Below are 21,783 nucleotides of genomic sequence, written 5' to 3'. Positions count from 1 at the left end.
TACATTAGTTGAGGATCTGATTTCTAGAGAAATCAGATACCGCCTTCTCTCTGAACGTTAAGGATCTGAATCTGCTATCGTTAAAGTCAACAGGAGCTTTGCCATTGACGTTAGAGACAGCAGGATCAGGCCCTAAAAGGGTATGCAACTACAGTGGGGGCAATCAAGATGGGAGCAAAGCAAGATGTTCAGATCTGTATTTGATTCCAGATCTCTCCATAGCCTGAGAACAGTTTCGGCCCACATCCAGCTACCAAACACATTATGGACCTAAAAAACCTGAAGCACTGAGTCTCAGAGCCCCAGGCAATTGACTCAGTGTCACAGGGCTTGGGTGGTGGGGCTATAAATTGTAGTGTAGATGTCTGAGCTTGGACCAGAGCCTCAGCTCTGAGATCCACCCAGAACTCAGTCTCCATCCCAAACCCGAATGTCTACACTGCAATTTTTAGCCCTGCAGCCAAGACTTCCAAGTCTAAGTCAGCTGACCCAGAATGGCCGTGGCTGTGCCATGGATCTTTTAATGCTGTGTATACATAACCTAAGTCCCTGACCCTGCAAAGACCTCCACACATGCTTAACTTTATGTACAGTGGGTGAAATTCAGTGGAGTCAGGATGTCACTCAGTGAGTAGTCTTTTGGGAGTAACGTCACAAGGAAAAAGGTGCATTCTTAACTCAAGCTAGCTAACTCTAAGTAAAATCCTAGTGAAGAAAAGGCAGTTTAGCATTCACATGAGTTAACAGGTTGAGTTAAAGCTATAGGGGAGCCTAGTCTTTAACTCAACCTGTTAACTCATATGAACACTAAAAACTGCCTTGTCTCCATAGAATTTTACTTCAAGTTCAGTAGCGGATTAAAGGATTAAAGATTTTGTCGCCCCTAGGCCCTGAAATAATTGCCCCCCACCCCCACCCCAGCTCACTTCTGCTCTGCCTCCGCCTCCTCTACTGAGCGCGCCGCCGGGTCCTGCTTCTCCCCACTCCCTGCCAGTGCTTGTGCGTGAAACAGCTTCGCAAAGGAGGGGGGATGAGCGGGGAATGTGGCGTGCTCAGGATAGGAGGCGGGGCCGGGGCGGGGATTTAGGGAAGGGGACAAATAGGGGCAGGGAGGGGGCGGGGAATGGGGGGTGGGGAAGGGGTGGAGTTGGGGTGGGGCCGGGGGCAGGAACCGGCACCAGGGGAAGCAGCCTCTGGCTGCTATTATAAATTTGCCGCCCCTGCAAATTTGTCGGCCTAGGCGTTAATATGCCACTGTTCAAGTTAGTTAACTCGAGTTAGCTAGCTTGAGTTAAGAGCACACCTTTTTTTCCCTGGTGAAGATCAGGCTTTTGAGGTTAATGCAACTCTTCACAGTGCATAATATTAAGCATGTCTGGAAGCCTTTGCAGCATCAGGGCCTGTGGGCATAAGCCAAAGCACACTGACATCAATGGAAAGTCTTCCACTGTCTTCTTTGGGCTTGGGATCAGACGCCAAAACAAACAACTGGATTTGAAAACTTTCTCAATCCCATAATGAATGCACATTTTAATAGGAACAGAGAGCCTGAATCTCTTTTTATTTATGCTGGTTTTGCTCTGGTGTAGCTCCATTGACTTAAGTGAAGCTACTCTTTCATTACAGTAGTATAAGTGAAGAGGGATGGAGGCCAAAGCGATAGAAAGCAGCTCTACAGATCAGCATACATTGGAACTCTGGGTAATTATGGTTAAAGCAGGAGACGGTATATGATCCCTGTGAGCCCTAGAATGCAGTGCTAATGTTTAGCTTCCCCAAATACTTCTTGTCCTTAGTGTGGCTTTGGCTTTATAATTTTTAACATTCTTACCCAAATAAACTACTCAGATTCTGGTTTCTGATCCAGCCCCTTTGCACTGCTCAGAAACTTTTTGTTAAAAACATTCCCTTCAGCTCTAGATTCCACAGAATGCAAACACCAGTCACAGTCTAGCCTGTTCTTCAATGCTGGCATTTTTTATTTTATTATTTACCTATGCTTTATAATATATGTGCAGATTGATACAGATAACTAGTTACACACAGCCAAATTTTGCCCCTTTCAGATGTGTGGATCTTCCCTTGACTTCTATGGGAGTTGCTAACACATATACCAGAGGGCTGAATAGGGCCCAGGAACACATTACATTATAAGGCGATGGCTACACTAGAGAATTTACAGCGGCATAGCTGGACTAAATTGCGCCCTATCTCGTATTCTGGGTTTTGGGGAAATAAAGATCTGCATCTGATACCTGTGACTCAACCATCTCTTTGTATGACACCAGAGTATGTACTGTGTGGTCCTGTCTTCTTAAAATGCCTCCTTTTCTGCAGGAAGGAAATATCTTGTTTACAGGATCCCAGTGTTATTCAATTGAATTCACTGCAGCAAAGGAGTTCTTTTGAAAGGACATGCCTGTACCATGCAGTTTTTTACATTTGTTTGTCTGAAAGAACCTCTGTCTTCATTTAAAACAAACAAACAATTGTTCATATAATTTTAAAAATGCAGTTCATGGTTTAAAGTATATTTCATTAGTCATGGTACAGAAGGTAAAATAGTAAAAGAAAAAAAAAGCATAATGTATTAGTGGCAATAGATTCTAAAATACTTCATGTTGTGTTTGCAAGTGCCTGTGTGGGGGTTTTGTTTGTTTGTTTGTTTAAAACAATAATTATCAGAGACACAGGAATACTGGCATTTGTCAAAAATAATTCATACCAACAGATGAGGTTCTTTCCTGGTATGATTTAGCATAGCTCCATTGAAGTCAATGGAAGTATATTGCTTTGCAACAGGTAAGAATCTAGTCAAAAATATTTTTAAAAATAGAAAACAGACTCCTAAAATTTAAGCTAGAAAAATATAATTGTATTGTCCTCTTTTCAGTTGTGAACTGTCTGCAAAAATACACCTTATTCGTGATGCATATAAGAATCAGTAACATAACCAAACACATGGATTATTATGTGTAACAGATGTTCTTGTTCTCTCCTAATCTGCCTTTATATTTTATGTGACAGCCAAGTACAGTAGCTTTTATGTGACTGGAACATGAACTAGAGTGCCATTTCCAGGTCCCAGCTTCCCGCCCTGGCTATTTACCTTGCATCCTTCACAAGTGATGCAGCGATAATGATACCCGGTGGCTTTGTCACCACATACTACACATAGCTCGTCCTTGTCTAAGTAACTGGGTATGTATCCTGTAAAGGAAAAGAGAAAGTGGCATGAAAACACCAACTACATTAAAATAATGCAGATCTTCTCTGCCTAGTCCCTACTTCTGACTGTTCATAGCAACTGATTGACACTCTGGGTTAAAAATGTTACACTAGAAATGTGACAGAAACATATAAAAATAATCTACCATTTCCAAAACTGCTGTTTCAGTATCTGCTTGTAACAAACGTCTACAGAGGCAAGTCAGCAACTTGTTCTTTGAATGAACAAAATATTATTTGTCAATATAGCATGTTTCACTTTTCAACTCAAAGTCTTAGGTAGGAAAAAATAAATGCAAGCAATACAGCAATATTTAATTTTTCTCCATTTTGTTCTGTGCAATCTGATATGCTTGTAGCATAAAGTAAAATAGTTCCAGGTTACTTAAAAGACTCAATATCCTATCAATCAGAAAAGTTTATTTACACTGTATTCCTTTCCAACTATTTTTGTAGGCATGATTCAGCATATAGCCAAAATGATATCAATCCTGCTTTACATAGGTGTGTACTAGTGTAACTTATTTAGTGTAGGTGGAATTTAAAACAGAACATAGTTACTCTCTATGTGAGAATCAAATACGAGTGTGTATCTCTCTCTATGAGTGGGAGAATGACACATTTTTTCTCATTCATGTGATTTACCATACATCCAACACCTGAAATTAACATGGATATTATTAAGTAAAACAGTTGCATTGATTGGTTCTTTTTCCATAATAACACATTAGATTTTAGTTTTATAAAAGTATTTAAAGAATTTAAAATTAACTTTAAAAACAACACAAAACATAATTCTAAAGGTAACAAAAATGTATTTTTAAACTAGGGAGAAATTTAAAACCGAAGTCAAACATAAGACAATTAGAACAAAAGTTTTGTTCAAACAATTTAGAATTAATGGAATTCAAAATGTGTTTCTTTAGGATGGTCTCTGCAAAAGGATAATCCCATACAGGGATTTCCAGGAGAGATTCACTTTGTGGGAGCTATGGGAAATTGTAATAATTTCCACATGACTCTGGAAGAATTATTAAAACAAAAACAAATACAAAACATATTGAACTTATACACGATATGTATATATAGACAAAACAAGGAGTGGTTTTGGTTGTGCAAAAGGTTTGCAGTACCCAAACAAAATAAGGTTTTTATCCACATCCATTTTATCCAAGCTTGGAAAGTTCGGGAGGCAAGGGGGAGTTAGACGAAGGTTTTCAGTTTTATATTGTTTCTAATAATGTAAGGGATAGTGTATAGCAGTGGTTCTCTACCTTTTTTTCATTTGCAGACCCCTAAAAATTTCAAATGGAGGTGTGGACCCCTTTTGAAATCTTAGACATAATCCGCAGAGTCCCTGGACCGCAGATTGAAAACCACTGTTTAATGTTAATGACAACTGCTTATGGACCCCTTAGACACAGTCTGCGGACCCCCACGGTCTGTAAATCACTGAAAAGCACTGCTCTATAGGATCCCCGTTGAAGAGCCCCTGCTTGAGAAGATACTGGTGCCACCTATAGGAGAAAAGGAGAAACTGAACAGAACGTTTACTAGTTTACTAATGCCTGGTATTGAAGTGGTTGCCCTGGTTTTTAGAAGGCAGGATTATTTCTAATGTTAAGGTTTGTAAATATATCTTTTTAAAAATCTTTCCTGTACTGGGCATTTTTAAGGCTGGGTTGTTACCAAAACCAGTCAATAAAACTGAAAAACAAATGCAATTAGAGGGATTCTTTTGGATGGAGACGTCTGTAAACATGACCCCTTCCACTTGGTTGTTGAGCCTCTTTGTGGTGTTTTGTCTTAGACTAGACTGTAAGCACTTCGAGGCAGGGGCTGTGTCACTTTGTGTGTTCATACAAAACTCAGGGTATGGCTCCATAGCCGCCGGGAGGTGTAACTCCCGGACAAGCGCTAGTTCTCCTCGAGCTAGCGCACTAAAAATAGCAGTGTGGCCATGGTGGCATGGGCAGCTGCTTCGGCTAGCTGCCCCAGTGCAAACTCACCTGATCCCCTGGGTGTATATATGGGCAGCTAGCCCGAGCCACCGCCTGTGCCACCACAGCCACACCGGTATTGTAGGCCCTAGCACGTGTATGTTTACCCAGGCTGGGCTTTAGTCCTCCCAGCTACTGTGTGGAGGTACCCTCAGACCAATAGGGCCTCAAACCTGAGCGGGGACTCAGCAGACCACCACAAGGCAAATAATAAACAATAATCATAAAACCAATAAAAGGCAGCTACTGGGGCTATGCTACAAGGTGGACTGCTGTTGGTTTCTTGTGCCTAACGCATCAGAGGGGCAAGCCCCAGAAGTAGAGAAATGAACTAGAAACTAAAACTTCCCTTTGAAAGATGACTTTAGGAGAACGAGAAGGGATCTGTCCTGAGAAGAATGGGATCAGGATGGGAAGTAGGACTAAACTGAAGGCATATTGAGTGGAGATAGACCAAATGAGGGTGTTCGAGAGTTTCTGGCCAGCCCCAGGACAACTTGGGGTTACTGATGTGCCACTTGGAGTGTGGAATTTGAGGAAGTTACCAATACCTTACATTAGGAAGACACTGTTGAAAGTAACAGGTCCCAAGGGACCTAGTAAATTGACAAGTATTTAGGTTTAGGCCATCATTCTCACTGTGTCCAAGCTGCACATACAAAGCTCATCATAGTTTCTTGATCTCTGGCTGCCTGCCTCAGAGACGGCAAGAGCAGCTGGGAGTGCATTCTAATTTATACCACAGATTCCTAATGGAGCTTCTTCCAGTGAAAGATTAAAAATAATGGAGCTCTGTTCCACCACTCCTCCTCCCACTCACACCTGCCTCCACATACATAATGGTGGGCTAGACCAGGAGGACGCAGAGCTGGCAGAGAGTTCCCCTATGCAAGGCTACCTGTTTGAAATTGCTCCTTATATAAATGTATATATTAGGGCAGATAAGCGACCATTCTTGTTATCCTTCTCTGCCTTGGAATTCCCCACTTTTAAGGATCAGAGCAAACTTTTTTTTACATGGCAAGAAGGCAAATGAACTGCAAGCCCATGGCCCTAAAGACACACTCCAGTTTAGAAAATAAAAATGGCAATATTGAATGTGAGAACAGTCCAAAGTAAGATGGATTGTTTGCACCCAATATTAAGTGTTCAGTGTACTGATCATAGACAAGTATAACCAGACCCTCTGATGTGCTAAGTGCCCTCTACTCTCATTAATTTAAAATGTGAAATGGGGTGCTCAGCACTTTGCAGGATTATGCTCCTAGTCTACAATTCTGTGAATTCTGCAGTTAGGGCTGGCGCTGCTCTTCTACTAAGTCAATAAGAAATATTGGCAGAGAATTCTTATCGCAGGCACTTGTGTGGATTGAACTTTTGGAGAAGTGAAAGCGATAAACTCTCTTTTTTATATTTCTGCTCCAAAATCTTTGTATTCAAAAAATCTGAGAATCATATTCATTTTCTTATTTGGCTTTTAACCTTTCTCCCAGCAACTTATTGGCCCACCAGTTACTGGGGAGGAAGAAACAGGGCCCTCAGCAGTGTTTTAAAAAAATCCACATGCTCCAAGTAGGCAGGAATCTAGCCAAAGGGAATGAGGGGACCTACTTAATGAATTCCTATAAATCTAAGTTTTTATTACAAAAATACGTTTCTAGCCATTATGGGTGTGATGATAACCTTCCAACTGTGATCTGAGCATAAATCAATGAAGTGTTGTTTTCCAACAACAGCCCCCGTGCTTTTTGCTATTGCTTGTAGCTGGATCAAGCAGCAAGAGAGAGAAATTAATTGCTGCTACTCTAACTCTGTCAGCAGCATGGAAATTATGCGTTACTGCACAGTGCTGCTGCTTGGGAAAACTGTGGGCAGCAGTAGAATGGCATTAGATTTATTCCCAGGGAAAAATAACCCAAATAACTTAAACTGAATTTCAGGAAGGGATAAAGAAGCAGACTCCTCTTCCATTCCCTCCCAGCAGCAGCTGCCAGGAAAGAGACAGACGAATGGTAGATGGAGACTTGTCCCTGGCTGAAAATATAATTTCCAACGTTGGAGAAGCAGACATTGTCTGGACAGGATAACCCAGGTGTTCTGCCACCAGCATATCCCAGCCAATGCAGAGTCCTCAGTGAAGTTTGCAGTCTCGAACCTTGATTATTTTTGCATTCCTTAGTCAGAATCTGTGCTCAACAGTCGAGCTGGAGCCATCCAGCACTAAGAAATTTGTAATGAAAGCAACATCTATATCACTGCAAGGTATAATATTAACCAACTTTATTCCCTGGTCATTTCAACCCCGGTGTACTGTGAGCCTGGCAACCTCATCTGACAGACACAGCATGCTGCATTCCTCTTGGTGTCTGCTCCTCATTGTTCTCCATGTATCCATCCAGTACAATTGACATTGTTCACCTTAATACCCAACCGAAAACCTTTGTTCTGAATGGGAGCTCACAAATAAATGTTAATGACCTTGACCTGTCATATGTCTGGTATTTCTCTTGCAGTCTAAAAGATAACTCCGTTGCCTTCCAGCCTACCACCTGCCAGTCTGACTAATCTTACTCTCTTGGCAAGACTAAATGCTCAACAGAATAGTTGCCCTTACTTTGGAGGAATGTGTGTCATAATCCACTACGTGCAATCATGTCTTCAATCCATAATACCTGAACAAATTGAGTTTTTCCCTATAGCATCTTTCTACAGATATGGCAGGAAAAGTTTACTTCTCATAGGACACACTACCTGTAAAATGGCTATCATCCATAAGAGCGGCCATACTGGGTCAGATCAAAGGTCCATCTAGCCCAGTATCCTGTCTTCCGACAGTGGCCAATGCCACGTGCTTCAGAGGGAATGAACAGAACAGGTAATCATCAAGTGATCCATTCCCTGTCACTCATTCCCAGCTTCTGGCATTGCTGAAAGAGAATCAGATCTGTTGATCTATGGAGGATGACCCATGCTGTCATACTTTGTGGTCTGTCTTTGAATGCTACACGTGTAGCATAATCTGAAGAGCTGACAACTTGCAGCAGCACTCCTGGCCCATGATATTCTTTCAAGGTTGAGGGGAAATGGAACAGATAACAGCTTGCTATTCTTGCCACTCCCTCAAATACAGTCAGGAAAAAGAATAAAGAAAGAAAACTCAAAAATACTTTAGCAAAACCTGTCTACAACCACTCAGAAAACCCAGGAGGATCTTATTGCCTATACATTTTGGCCGTGCCCTGCTTTTCAAATATACATCTGTTGGCAGGTGGTCTGTTTCTGCTTAGTCAGCTCTATGTGGGTGGAATTGTCTGTTTTATAGACTGTTAGATTGTCCTGCAGCTTTTAAGTGCAATGGTCTTAATATTATGGGACCAATCTCACAAGGTGCAGAATGCCTCCTGTGAAAGGCCAATTGTCTTCAACGTCCACTTACAGCCATTGGGAGCTCACAGAGCTTTATGCTCCATGAAAGGCACTCAGAACCTCATAGGATCAATCTCCTAATCAAAAGAAAATGCCTCCCCCCCTCCATAAAATGCCCCTGAACTCTTGCTGGGGAAAATATATCTTTTCTAAATGTTTCTGTACTCCAGAGAAATTGGAAACCCATTTTGAGAGAGTCAAAGAATAAACTTCAGTTATAATAAAAGTTAAGAACTTCTCAAGTTGTGGGGGCACCAGGCCTTCAAGTTTGAGCCTCCCACTCTGCTGACAAATATGTCAGATGCTTTAATATTAGGCTAGCTAATAAACTGCAATTCAGAAAAACTCTATGACCACTTTCGCAACAGAAGAGTGGGATGTGTGACATAGATCTGAAAAAATAATTCCTATGTACCAATCGTTGTTTACTGTTACATTCTTGCTGCTGCAAAAGAGCCATCTTAGATTCGTGGCTTACAAGCAGAAAAACCCATTTTAGCCTTTGCACAGGAAAAGAGATCCGTTTTTAACAAGATTAGTATTTTAGTGCATTTTCATTGTATCAATGTGCTACAGCATATGTAGGGCCCTACCAAATTCATAGTCCATTTGGGTAAACTTCATGGTCATAGGATTTTAAAAATCATAAATTTCATGATTTCAGCTATTTAAATCTGAAATTTCACAGTGTTGTAATTTTAGGGGTCCTGGCCCAAAAAGGTCACAAGGTTTTTGGAGAGGGGGTTGCGGTACTGCTATCCTTACTTCTTTGTTGCTGCTCGCGACGGCGCTGCCTTCAGAGCTGGGCAGCTTGAGAGTGGCAGCTGCTGGCCAGGAGCCCAGCTCTGAAGGCAGAGCCACCGCCAGCAGCAGCGCAGAAGGAAGGATGGCATGGTATGGCATTGCCACCCTTACTTCTGCACTGCTGCCTGCAGAGCTGGGCCCTTAGTCAGCAGCTGCCACTGTCCAGCCTCCCAGCTCTGAAGGCAGCAGCACAGAAGTAAGGGTGGCATGGTATGGTGTAGCCCCCCTTACTTCTGCTCTGCTGCTGGTGGGATGCTGCCTTCAGAGCTGGGCACCTGGCCAACAGCCGCCGCTCTTCAGCTGCCTAGCTCTGAAGTCAGCACAAAAGTAAGGGTGGCAATACAGTGCCCCCTAAAATAACCTTATGACCCCCCCCCCGCAACTCCCTTTTGGGTCAGGATCCCCAATTTGAGAAACACTGGACTCCCCCCATAAAACCTGTATAATATAGGGTAAAAGCACACAAAAGACCAGATTTCACTGGCTGTGATGCGTTTTTCATAGCCATGAATTTGGTAGGGCCCTAAGCATATCCTTACTTCCCCCACTAGGACTAATTGCATAAGAAAGGGCTTCTCATTAATATAAGTGTTCTGGGACTTGTCCCTAAGATAGTACTGACACACACTGCATTGTACTGTGAAAATGAAGAAAGAAAATGTCTTACTATATTGACCTATTTTGTACTGTATCAAACCTGAAAGATAAATTTACATTAATGTTCTGATGATTCAATCTGACACTAACATTTTAACACCCGACAATTATAAAAAAGTGACCAGAATCAACCAAATGCAGAGAGAGGTTGTGTGTGTGTGCAAATGCATATTATATATAATCTCTTGAGATTTGCATGGGATAAGGCACAGGGCTGTGAGCCAGGGAAATTGAGTTCTATTCTGTTATGGGCACTGAATTGCTGTATTACAATAGGCAAGTCACTTCATCTTTCTGTCCCAAATGTTTCCCATCTGAAAAATGGGAAAAGATACTATGGATTATTATTATTTATCTCCAGTTTTTTGTTTGATCAGTTTTGACTGGGACTCTCCAAAACTGTCTGTTTTCTCTTCCTCATTTATTCAAAAGTTATCTTTGAGAAAAAGTGCTTCATGTTTTGTAAAGCACTGAAGTAGAGAAAATGTTATTAAACAAATTCACACTTCCCTGGACAGCTGATCAGCTTTCTGGCCTGCGTTTTTGACTTTTCTTTACATTATTCTTTGTCTCACAGTATGACTAAATTCTGGTAAGCGACTCTGCAAAGATGCCATTTCAGGGCCCACTGTTTATTTTCTTTACAGTGATTCCAACTGTGCTCAGTTTACAAGTAAAGATGTGACTTTTTTTTCACAAGGGCTAGCCCTAAACACTTAGGCTGGGCTCAGCACCTTTATCGATAATATCACAGTTTGAGCAAATGTTCTTGACATGGAACAGTTTAGCCCTATCTGCACTAATCACTTAAACTGCTGCCAGCATTCAAGCAATTGTATCTGTTGCTAACTATAGATACAGAATGTGCTAGTGTAAATAATGCTAGAAAGTCAAGCCATGTTCTTTGTTACTTGGGCCTCATTACCAATAATTCTGCATTTGGGACTTAAGGTACAATTTTCAGAGAAACATCTAAGTGACTTGGGAGCCTATGTCGTATTTTCAGAAGTGACTTAGGAGCCTAAGTTTCACTGAAAGTGAATGAAACAGTATCTTAAGTCACTTAGGTGCTTTTGAAAATTGTACACTTAGTTAACAATTTTGCTGGTGATGTGCAAGGCAAATGTAGAATCCCTTTTGCTCTCCCAAAGCTCTTTTGGTTCTGCTAGGTAACGGTGGTAAAAGGTAATCAAAACTTTTTTTTGTCACTGCAAAAAAATCAAGCAGCTATGACTCCAAATGCACACTGATCTGTTCAGTTGCAAAGATGCCCCTTTTCTGATCACAATCATCCCTATATTACTCACTCGAGCCAGGAACACCTATTTTTTGTAAGCCCTGAAGATGACAGCTAAAGTGCAGGCAGTTGTTTTATTGCAAAGGCCAGAGATGACAAAATGATCGGTCTCTATTTACTGTTTTGTTAATTGTATGTTAATTAATTAAATTATATTATATTGCTCTTCTAAGGAGACATTTTGACAAATAATTCTCTACGTCACATTTTCTTGGTGATTCAGAAAATAACCCAATGACCTTCACACTGTTAGGAACTCAGTTTGGACTAATTAACTGGTATCCTGTGACAACTACACTGTATGCACTTTTAGTTGCATGCAAATTGGCAGAAAAGGTATAAAGAGAAATAATAAGAATAATACTTTAAAAATACACAGCACCTCTGATCCCACAATACTAAAGAGTTTTGCAAATATGGACTTTAACCCGATTGTAAAGATGGGGAAACTGAGACACAGATAGGTTGAATGTTTTGTCACCATCTGACCTTGGACTCAGAGAGTCCCAGCTTGCAAACCTTTATTGACATGCATAATTTTGACTCACATGCTGAAATTTACTCCACATGCATAAAGTCTGAGGATGAAACCCTGGCCCCATTGAAAATAATGGGAGTTTTGCCACCGATATCTCTGATGCCAGGATTTCACCCAAGTACATGAGCTTTATGCAGCTGGGGAGATGAAATCCAACCCCAAACCTAGATTCAGAGAAGGGGCTGTTCTGCAGTCTCATCCCCTGTTTCAACCTACAGGCGGGAATTGCATACACAGTTTCTTCAGACCAGTTTCATTGGATACTGGGGCTTCTGGACTTGTATAAACATATTTTCTATGGCCCCTCAACTGGCTCATCCCTACCTGCCCCAATGCATTTCTCCTCACTGGCCTATGCAAGGCTGCCTGACAGTCAGCTGCCTGACAGTCATGTAGCCCCTATGCAAGGCTTAAATGATAAGGAAGACCTTATGTTGGCCCCCTTCATCGGGCTGTACTAAGGTTGAAGTCCATGGAACAGAAAACTTGAAATCAGCTGACTGGTGTTTTATTCTCAACTATGCCTCAAAGGCCTGATCTCGCAAAGCTTTACTTTATGTGAGTAGTCCACTGAAGTCAGTGAAACTGCTAGAGGGAATACAGTTTTGCAGGTTACGGCCCTTTTGCGAAGAGCACTCAGCTCTCTCTTCTAATGGCTAAAAATAGCTACTTCAGACAGAAGCAGAGCAAGTTATTGTGTCTGTGTCTGCCTTGCCTGTTACATCGGGTTGTGGCCTCTAAGCACGACCAACATACAAACAATAATTTCTCAGAATAATGTGCTGCCATCTTTCAATAATGTGCAGCACAGTAAAGAAGTTACTGACTGCCACAAAAACTAGGAAGCAGATACCACCCAGCTGCCCCTGATTTTTAGGAACGTACACAATTTTTCCTTAATATTCACATGTCTCATCAAGGACTGTGATTTAAAACAGACAATAATGGGATTGTTAGTGTGCAATGGTAGCTAGGAGTAGGATAAGGTGTTTTCTGATGTCTTAGATCATTTGGCTTAATTTTCTAAGAACTTATTATTCTCCTTTAGTAACTATCCCTCATGTCACATGGGCCTTTTGTTCTTGATTTTTATTAGTGAGTCCCTCAATTTCTCTGTGAGGGGTTAAGAGGTAAGGAAGGCAGTAAGGACCCATTTATTAACATTGGCTTTCTTTAGCATCTGAAGGATTTGAACTTTTTAAATCTTTTAATAGGAAATAAACCGAAGACTAAAAGTTCAGACAGCTTTATTACTGGAGAACACAAAGTGAACAGCATGAACATTATTGAGACTAATAGGAATTTCATGGAACTAACAGAAAGCTCAGTTGCAACAATAAGGACTGCTCAAGGTCACCTGCCTTGGGTCTTAATTTTGCTCTAATGAGCTATTACTAAGGCTTCACTAACAAACAAAAAAATCAATTTTGGATTAATACAGACATACACACGTCCTGTGCTGTGCCTTCTGTTGTCAGGACAGGATAAACAGATGTGTTAACTTTATGACAGTTTGGCTGAAAGCATCACATAAAAAAGAAATACGAACATGCCTGCAACTTCTTAGATTTCTTCTGTTTGGCAAACATAGCATTTGACTAGGTTTGATATTTTATTGCTGTCCACTGAGCTCAAGGTTTAAAGAATCCATAAAAACTGTGCATGTTCTCTGTAAATGATCAATTTGCAACAGGCACCAACATTCAAGTGTGATTGAAAGCCTGTTCCCAATGAAAATCTCTGAGACTTCTGATGAAATCGGTGCAATGTATTGCAAACAATGAAAAGGGAGTTTTTAAAAATGATTACACTATATTCGGAAATTAAGCCCTACCAACAGGTGGGAAGATTGTTCATGGATTACTAAAAATATCACGTCTGTGTGCTAAAACAACTTGTTTTAAGCCTTGACATAGATAATTATTACTTACGATTCTTTAACACAGTAAAATGACACATGCAGTGGCAAATCGCTATTTTATATGATAAATTCATCATGACTAGTATCTTACTGCTAAAGAGAAAGATATGAACAAAGTCTACAACAAAGTTGCAAATTTATCACTTAAAACCACCTAGTTTAAAAGACCTTTAAAATGTTACAAGTAGAAAAACATGCACTATTTAATCTTTAATATGATCACGTTCTCTTGGGTTTTTTTCCCTAGATTTGAAATACAGTACAGAGGTATTTTTTCTACTGAAGTGACAGATTTATTGCACCAAGTTCTAACGAATATTTCCTATAGGGTTTTCAGTGTTCCTAATAAGATGAAACAGACTACTTTTCGTTACAGAGCCACTTTAAAATAGAAAATAGTGTCTGTTCCCTAGCTAGTTACATCAGCTTCACTAGGCTTTTGATTAATTGCACACAAGTCTTAACAACTGAAGGGCACCATGTTGATACAAATGATATTGTCCTTATATTCTTTAATTAGACTAAGTGAAATATATCTTAATGCAGATATATTTAATGTATATTTCTAAAATGCCTGCATCAAGTTTTAAGCTAACTTCAAATACAATGCATAAGGTTAAAATATTTGCACACAGTTGCTAATATTCTGGGTTCTTTTTGAAAAATTATACATATTTTATCCATTTAAAAACAACAGGGGAAATTCTATAAAGCAATGTTACGGAAAATTTAAAAATGAACAGTGATTTAACCCGACGGGGAATGGATATTACAATTGGATTATATTCTACAAACATTTTGATTAGACCAACTTTTTGGAGGGGAAAATAAAGTATCATTATGGCATTATCTTTTATTCTTGAATTTCCAGTCTTTACTGCCTTAAATAATTAGAAACTACATGCTTTTCAGCTTTTCATTTTAAGCACATCAATTATATTAAATTAAATCATTAATTTTTTTAATGAACATTTACAGTTCTAGTTTCAACAAATTCTATTTGATATGGAGCTACTTAGTAATTAAACACTATTTACATTTAAAGATGTCAAGGAAAAACACAAATTATTTTTATATAACCAGAAAATATGAAGCACATCCAAACTGAAGGACACACAGTAAACACATCTTGCAAGGGAAACTTTCTCATTAAGTCTGATAAAATACGGTAAATGAACATAATGAGCATGCGATACACAGAACTAGCGATATATTTGAAAATGGCTTTTACAATTAAGAAAAAAGTGCTTGGAAATCCCCATCATTCACAGAAAATCTTTCAATCACCTAGCAACCTGCTGCTGCTTTCAATTTTGAACAGGCAGCCTTCACATTCACAGATATATCTGAGCTAACGGATGCAACTGCAAGTTTAAAGCAAAACAAAAAAACAAAACCAGATCTTTTTGTGTGGTTATTTAAATAAATTGCCCCTACCTTTCTTCTGAGAGTATGATGGCGACTGCACTTGAGAAAAAGTAGCTTTTTCTTCTGTGAAATATTCAAGTTGGTTGTACGGATTCAGGGCCATGTCCATGCCAGAGTACTCGCTTTTAAACACGTTTCCAGGGTAACTACAGGTATATGGCTGATTCACCGCCCAGGCCTGTTCCATAGATATGTTGTTATTGTGCAGGACCTGAGCATCACAACTGCTGTAACCCTGACTATCTTCAATATATGTGCAATAATCGGCAGACTGCATGGAGCAATTGCTACCAGCAGCAGGATGCACTTCATATATTTCTTGCATACAGTAGCTCATTTTGTTATCCGATCTCAGCTTCTACTTTACATTCACACACACACGCATGCATGCACACACAGACATGCATACACATGGAATGGGAAAGGAGAAATGAATAAACAACGCCAACAAAGTCGATTGCAAAACAGTGTGTTTTACTTTGGGGCAGCACCTTGTGTGCTAAAATCCTATTTATATTGGGATGCCTTGTGAGCTCCCCTGCCAATCAAACATATTGGGAAGCAGATTTATGACAGTCAAAGGTCTTAATCTGTGATTGTAATTCCTGGGGAAGATGGCAGACAGGTAGCAATGACCACCAGACAAAGGCGACTATGGCCAGACAACCCCCTCAAGTGTTTGTTAGAAATAATCATTTGTAAACCATTTCAGCCCCTTCCAATATGATTAGACAATGATTACTAAGGCAAGGACACAGTTATGTCACTATAGTTGTCAACTTGAGTGTGAAGCATTATAAAGACCTCCTAAGAGGGGATATGCTGAAAATCCTAAAATCAATAATCCTGTTTTTCAGCATTAACCCATAGAAAATCCAATAGTGCTGTGTTGTTGACCCAAACAGTAGTCTAATTTTACAAATTTTAGCATCTTAATCTGTCATCAGCTTTATTGATTTTGTTTTACAGAATTATCTGCATGAACCTCCCATGCCTCACACACATATATGAACTCCCTGCTGCTTGTTAATGCATTTACAGGAAAGCAGCCTTTTTTAAACTTCAGTGATTTTGGTAGGTAATTTCTATTGAGTTTAACAGGTGGGAAACTTCAGAATAATTTGTCTTGATCAGCAAATAGGATACTGCTTAAATAAGCTAATTGGTTTGCCGTTACATTTCATTCATCTTGTTTGCATGTTTCAGTAATGAAGTATTGAATGTATATTTGGTCGCAAATAGAGTGTGATTACAGGCTTTCCCCAGTCATTTTATTCACACACTCAAGTTATAAACATGTAACACCATGAGTTCAGAAACAGAGTTACTATAGGATTTTATAATAATTCACCACCTCAAATGCTAGTACTAGTACACCCATTTTAATCTAATCTCTCTCCCCCCTTTTTCTTTACACCAAAAATAATTTCTGTTGTCTCTATTTTTCCCTAGACAAAGAATTTTCCTTCAATGGCATGCTACAATATAGCAAGATGTTTGTGAGAACAGGAGCACGATTGTATTATTCACTGGATCACTAAGTTCTTGTTATTGAGAAGCAAAAATAATATTAACAATATTAACTAAAGAAGAAACTGTTTCTTACTGTTATTGTTTCACTGATGTTAAACAATATTCACCACTCTTAAATATGAACTGAAGTAAGGCCCCCCTTCAGCCATGAACTTAAACCTGGGCCTAACTACCTTGCTGAAATGAGGCCGAGGGTCTTAAAAAGTACTCTTGAAAGGCCAAAGAATGGGACTTGAGGAGGACACATTGTTCCTTAGTTGGTTTCATGGAACATTTTAGAAAGATTTAAAGAGTACATAAAGGAACACTCCCTCTTCCTCCAGACACAACTTACCTATTTTATTATGGGCCAAAGCACTAAATCCTGAGCAGTGCAGAGCACTATCAACTCCCACTGACGCCAGGGCAGGTGCTCTTCACGTCTCAAGATTTGATGCATTCTGTTTCACCCGCTGATTACTTTACATTTGTTTTTCTAACTATAAATCAAAAACTGAAGTCAACAGAGTTGTTTCAGGAATGAAATTGTCCCTGTTAACTCTCATCGTGGAAAGCATCAACACACTCCTTTTGGAGCAAGGAATGCTTACTAAAAACTTCAGAAATAAGTTCCAAAACACCATACACCTCTGTCCTCTGTTTTTCAATGTCTCAAACTCAACAAAATATAATTTAAAATTAACCTTTCAGTAATATGCTTTATAAAAACACTTTGCAATTGTAATTTTGGATTTAGCTGGAATTTATGCCATAAGTTTTCAAAACTAATGAGTGGTTTTGGGTGTCTAACTTGAGACACCTTAAATAGACTGATTTTTTTAAGGATGGATGCAATTTCTGAAAATCAGTCCCCTTTTGGGTGTTTTAAGTAGGGTACTGAAAAGTGAGCCCCACACATTACTATGTTGATTTGCTTGTGTTTGATGTTTTTCCTCCATATTATTAATTTCTTTAAAGGCAAAAAAAGCCCAGTTTCTCTTCGCCCTTGAGAACAAAAGCAACATCTTTACCAAAAAGAAGCCAAGGCCACAACTCAAGCTGAAAATGTACATTAGAAAGTAATCAAAAAAATTTTGGTGGAAACATTTTGGGAACTATTTTTCCTTTATGATTTATTGTATGTAAAGATCAGATATGAGTGCACAAATATTTTAGTACTTGTCACAGTTTCCTTCTTTGACAATATCACTGACACAAAATGACCAGAGAACTTTGCAATTATTTATTTATGCCAAAACACATGAAACATATCAGGCTTTGTGACTAGTTTGTATGTGTTACACAAACACACCTTTTAATCTACTGAGAATACAGTACCCTCATTGCCAAGAAACAAACCATTCTATACATGCAGTAGGGTATTTTCTTTTGATTGCCACACACAACTCCCATTACCCCTAACGTGAATTTATGTAAAAGCTCACAACAAGATGAAAACTATACACTACAGAATAACTGTTCAGGGTACCTACGCATATTTTTTCCTCAAATGTCCAAACGTTATCCATTGGTATATCTCAAGCACTGTTTACCTGAATAAATCTTCAGTTATTTAATTTAATAACGAATTATATATATTAGAAGCTTGACATAATCTGAACTATGAAATTAATTATTAGCAAATGTTCAGTCTAATTTTTTTTTGAAAATATTGTCATTTTAAATACCATCACCACATATATCACTAATCCATTTAATTCTGTTTAGTTTGGTACTAACAAGGAAGTCATGAACTGACCTTTTAAAAAAGAGTTTAAATAGTCTTTTGCTTATCTAGTCAAGACAGAAAAGTTTTATTACTGTCTGTACAGGAGCCATTTCGAATACACCTTTCCTGCTATCAGCTTGGGTAGACCTGTAACATTGTGTGTATTTTATTCCATATATACCATGGATATAGAATCAACAGATTGTTAAGGATAAATTTTGCCATCAGATGCTTTTGTAATTTCAAGTAAAGTGAGCCTGAATCCGAGCTCCACTCAGATCCTGAGGCAACATTTGTCCCTAAGCAATTACTACCTCTTCTGAGTAAAGGCGTGTGTTAGTAATACGTTTTAGTCTGAAAAGACTAACAAGTGTATCTCAGTTAAATTATATTTAGCAAGTTGTAAAGATAAAGATTACGTAAGTGTCAATCCTACTTTGACTAAATCTGCATGGAATTTAAGTTTTTCATTATTCTCGGAAAAACAAGCAGATACTTATTTCTTAAAAATGGAGAAAACCAACTGACATGGTGCATTGGTAACTGTTACAATATTCATATACCCAGAGTGAAATCCTGGCTTCACTGAAATCAATCTGAGTACATCTTAGACTTCAATGGGGTCAGGATTTCACCCCAACACTTTTCTTTAAAGTGAGTTTGGGGGAAAGACCTGAACAATACATGTTCAGAAACAGACCAATTTAGATTAGAAAATAAATATGATAAAGTTTAAGGGATACAGACTTGAAATTAAACCTTTTATTTAGTGTGGAGTGGGGAACTGAGCAATCGCATCCATTCAAACTGAAAGACTAGGCGTGTTGTTGAAGATTTATGCAACATCTAGGTGGTTAGCACTACCTATTGTGTATTGGGTCTGTCATATATAATGTATAACATATATGTATTTTTGAAAACTGTGCTCCAGCAATTGGAAGAAAAATCTCACCTAGAGTCAGAGAACAGATTGTTGTACTGAGAGAGAACAGATTGTTGCACTGAGAGACTGACATGCCAGAGAGGCCAGGTTTCATTTGCAAGACAACAAAGAAACTTGTGGGCCACACTGGTCTGCATCTACACAACAAATTTAGTTCCTGCATTCCCCAGTGTAGTGGGTCAGTCCAAAAGCCACCTGGCCAAGTGGTCAGGCCATGGTTCCATAGTTCTTTTTAGTCTCTCTGTTCTGGAGGGGGCCCTGCCAGGTCATATACGGGAAGAAACAGTCCCTCTTGATTCCCTTCTCCTCAGGGCTGTCATGATAGAGGGGAGTCGGGAATAAGGAAGGGGGACCCGGGTTATCCTGATCCACCAGGTTCCAACCCAGGGCTTAATGTCCAGACTACTTGTTGGTCCATCCCAAGTCACATACCTGCTGGGTCTCTCCCTTTAGGGAGTGGTCACAGTCTCAGTAGCAGCAGTTTAGTCTGCCCCGGGGATGGGGGCATCCTGCTCTTTGGGGCCTCTCGTGGGTTCCCAACTCTAAAGGAGGGGGTGGGAGGAATCTGGATCACTGCTTCCAGCATATTCTTACCAGTGTCATAGTCACACTGTCCAAAGCTCCAGGCACTGGCCTCATTCCTGGTGCACCCTGTAGCTCCTTCCGCCCTTTCCCTGGGCTGTCCATCCCTTTTTAAACTATCCCTCCAACTGGAGCATGCCCCACAACCCCCGAAGGGTGGGGCCTCCCTACCCCAATACTGTGCCATGCCTTGCTCTGGTTTAGTGCGGGGTCTGTAAACCCCATCACACCCAGCCAGTGGTCGTAACTTTGGAGGCTGTAGTGTAGACAGGATTCAGACATTTTTACCACTGGGTTGTCTGACCCTGGCAATTTGTCTTTCGCTTACTGAAGCACAGTTATCTGGCACTGTTTGGTTCTTACCGTGTTTAAACCACCAGTCAGAAATATCCATGGGACAGTGGTAAAAATGGCTGCCTTGTCCACACTACAGCCTCCATGGGTGCTACTACCGGTGAAGCTACAGTTGTGAGGAATTATGGATCCTAAATGTGCCAAGGTAGATGCAGTTCTGATTCCATCTCTGAAAGGAAGGGCTTGGTACATGATCAAAAAAAGGACAGAATATTTTTGATGTATAATATCTGTAGGGTGGGATGAACCTTACACTGATGGAGGGGAGCAAAAAGCAAGCAGAAAAGTGGGAGGTTAGGCTGCAGTGTGGCATGCCAGGCTCCATGCATTACTGCTTTGGGATCTGCAGGGAAGCAGCCAGAATTTCGCACGAAGACTTAGAATTCCCTGGGGATTCCAGAATGAGGTGCTTCTTCCTAGAGAGAGGAGGGAACTATGTGAGGTGAAGCTTGAGAACCCAATCCTGTAACGTGGTGAATACCCTCAACAGCAGATACTTTCCCCTTGTGATTTTGTTTTGACAAATGAGGCAATCAGCTTCTTAGTAATTATCCTTCACCCATCTCTTTTCCTCACCCATTTAATTTAACTTTCTTGTCTGAAAATAAATAGACTTGATATAAAAAACCACTATGGAGAGATTGGTGCCAATACATAACCCCTAGGATAGAGAATCTATGGCCATGATATGGAGAACTCTGTTAAGAGACGTCTCTCTCTATTTTAAGGTCAAGTCTCATCTTACTTGTTTTTTGTAATAATATCAATAATACTTATGCTACAGAATATGCACTGTTTTTCTGAGAGTAACTACCGCAACACAAGGAAATCATGTCACAAAAGACTAGGGAGAGTGTGAAAAAGGGCCCAAATGGAAAAGGCCTGTTTTGACCCCAAAAAAATGACAAGAAGTACCGGGGCATGAGTGTCTCCACTTGCAATACGCTAGTGTTTTAGCTGTCGACATAAAACTCAGGTTGATAGTCCTGCAGACACTTGTTTCCCTGGAAACAAATCAGATCATAAAACAGTGCCAAAAATTAACATCACTATTAGAACTGAAATGTTGCTGAAACATTTTCATTTGAATCTCTTAGGGCCTGATCCAACAGTCCTCACTCAGGTCCCAGAATGGGACTAATTACCTAAGGAAGTATCGCAGGACTGGGCCCGAAGAGTCTGGAAGCAGAGTTGAAAACAACACACACAATTTCTACTTCAGCCATTTCTTTTGTGTATTGTATCTGCATTTTGGTTTTTTGGTTTAAATGGATATTGGATTCTTTCATTCATGAATAAAAACAACAAAAAATAACTTACATAAACATTAACACAAAACACTTCTGTGATTGTTCCTACTTAGG

The 21,783-nt window shown here is 39.8% G+C and overlaps 1 protein-coding gene across 2 annotated transcripts in view; it reads right to left on the bottom strand.

Annotated features, from left to right (window-relative positions):
• The window catches only part of THRB (thyroid hormone receptor beta), a gene marked incomplete at its 5' end in the record, with an annotated part of 301,539 nt that overhangs the window by 41,951 nt on the left and 237,805 nt on the right, over positions 1-21,783 (bottom strand). For both annotated transcript variants that reach the window (XM_084619845.1, XM_084619844.1), the window contains one exon: positions 3,110-3,210. In XM_084619845.1, the coding sequence (XP_084475971.1) occupies positions 3,110-3,210 (101 nt within the window). The remainder of the gene's footprint in view (positions 1-3,109; positions 3,211-21,783) is intronic.

Source organism: Lepidochelys olivacea (genome assembly GCF_965140295.1).
Source record: "Lepidochelys olivacea isolate rLepOli2 genome assembly, chromosome: 2".
Lineage (NCBI taxonomy): Eukaryota > Metazoa > Chordata > Testudines > Cheloniidae > Lepidochelys > Lepidochelys olivacea.
The sequence above is the reverse complement of the archived record's forward strand: the minus strand, read 5'-3'. Positions and strand labels throughout refer to the sequence as shown.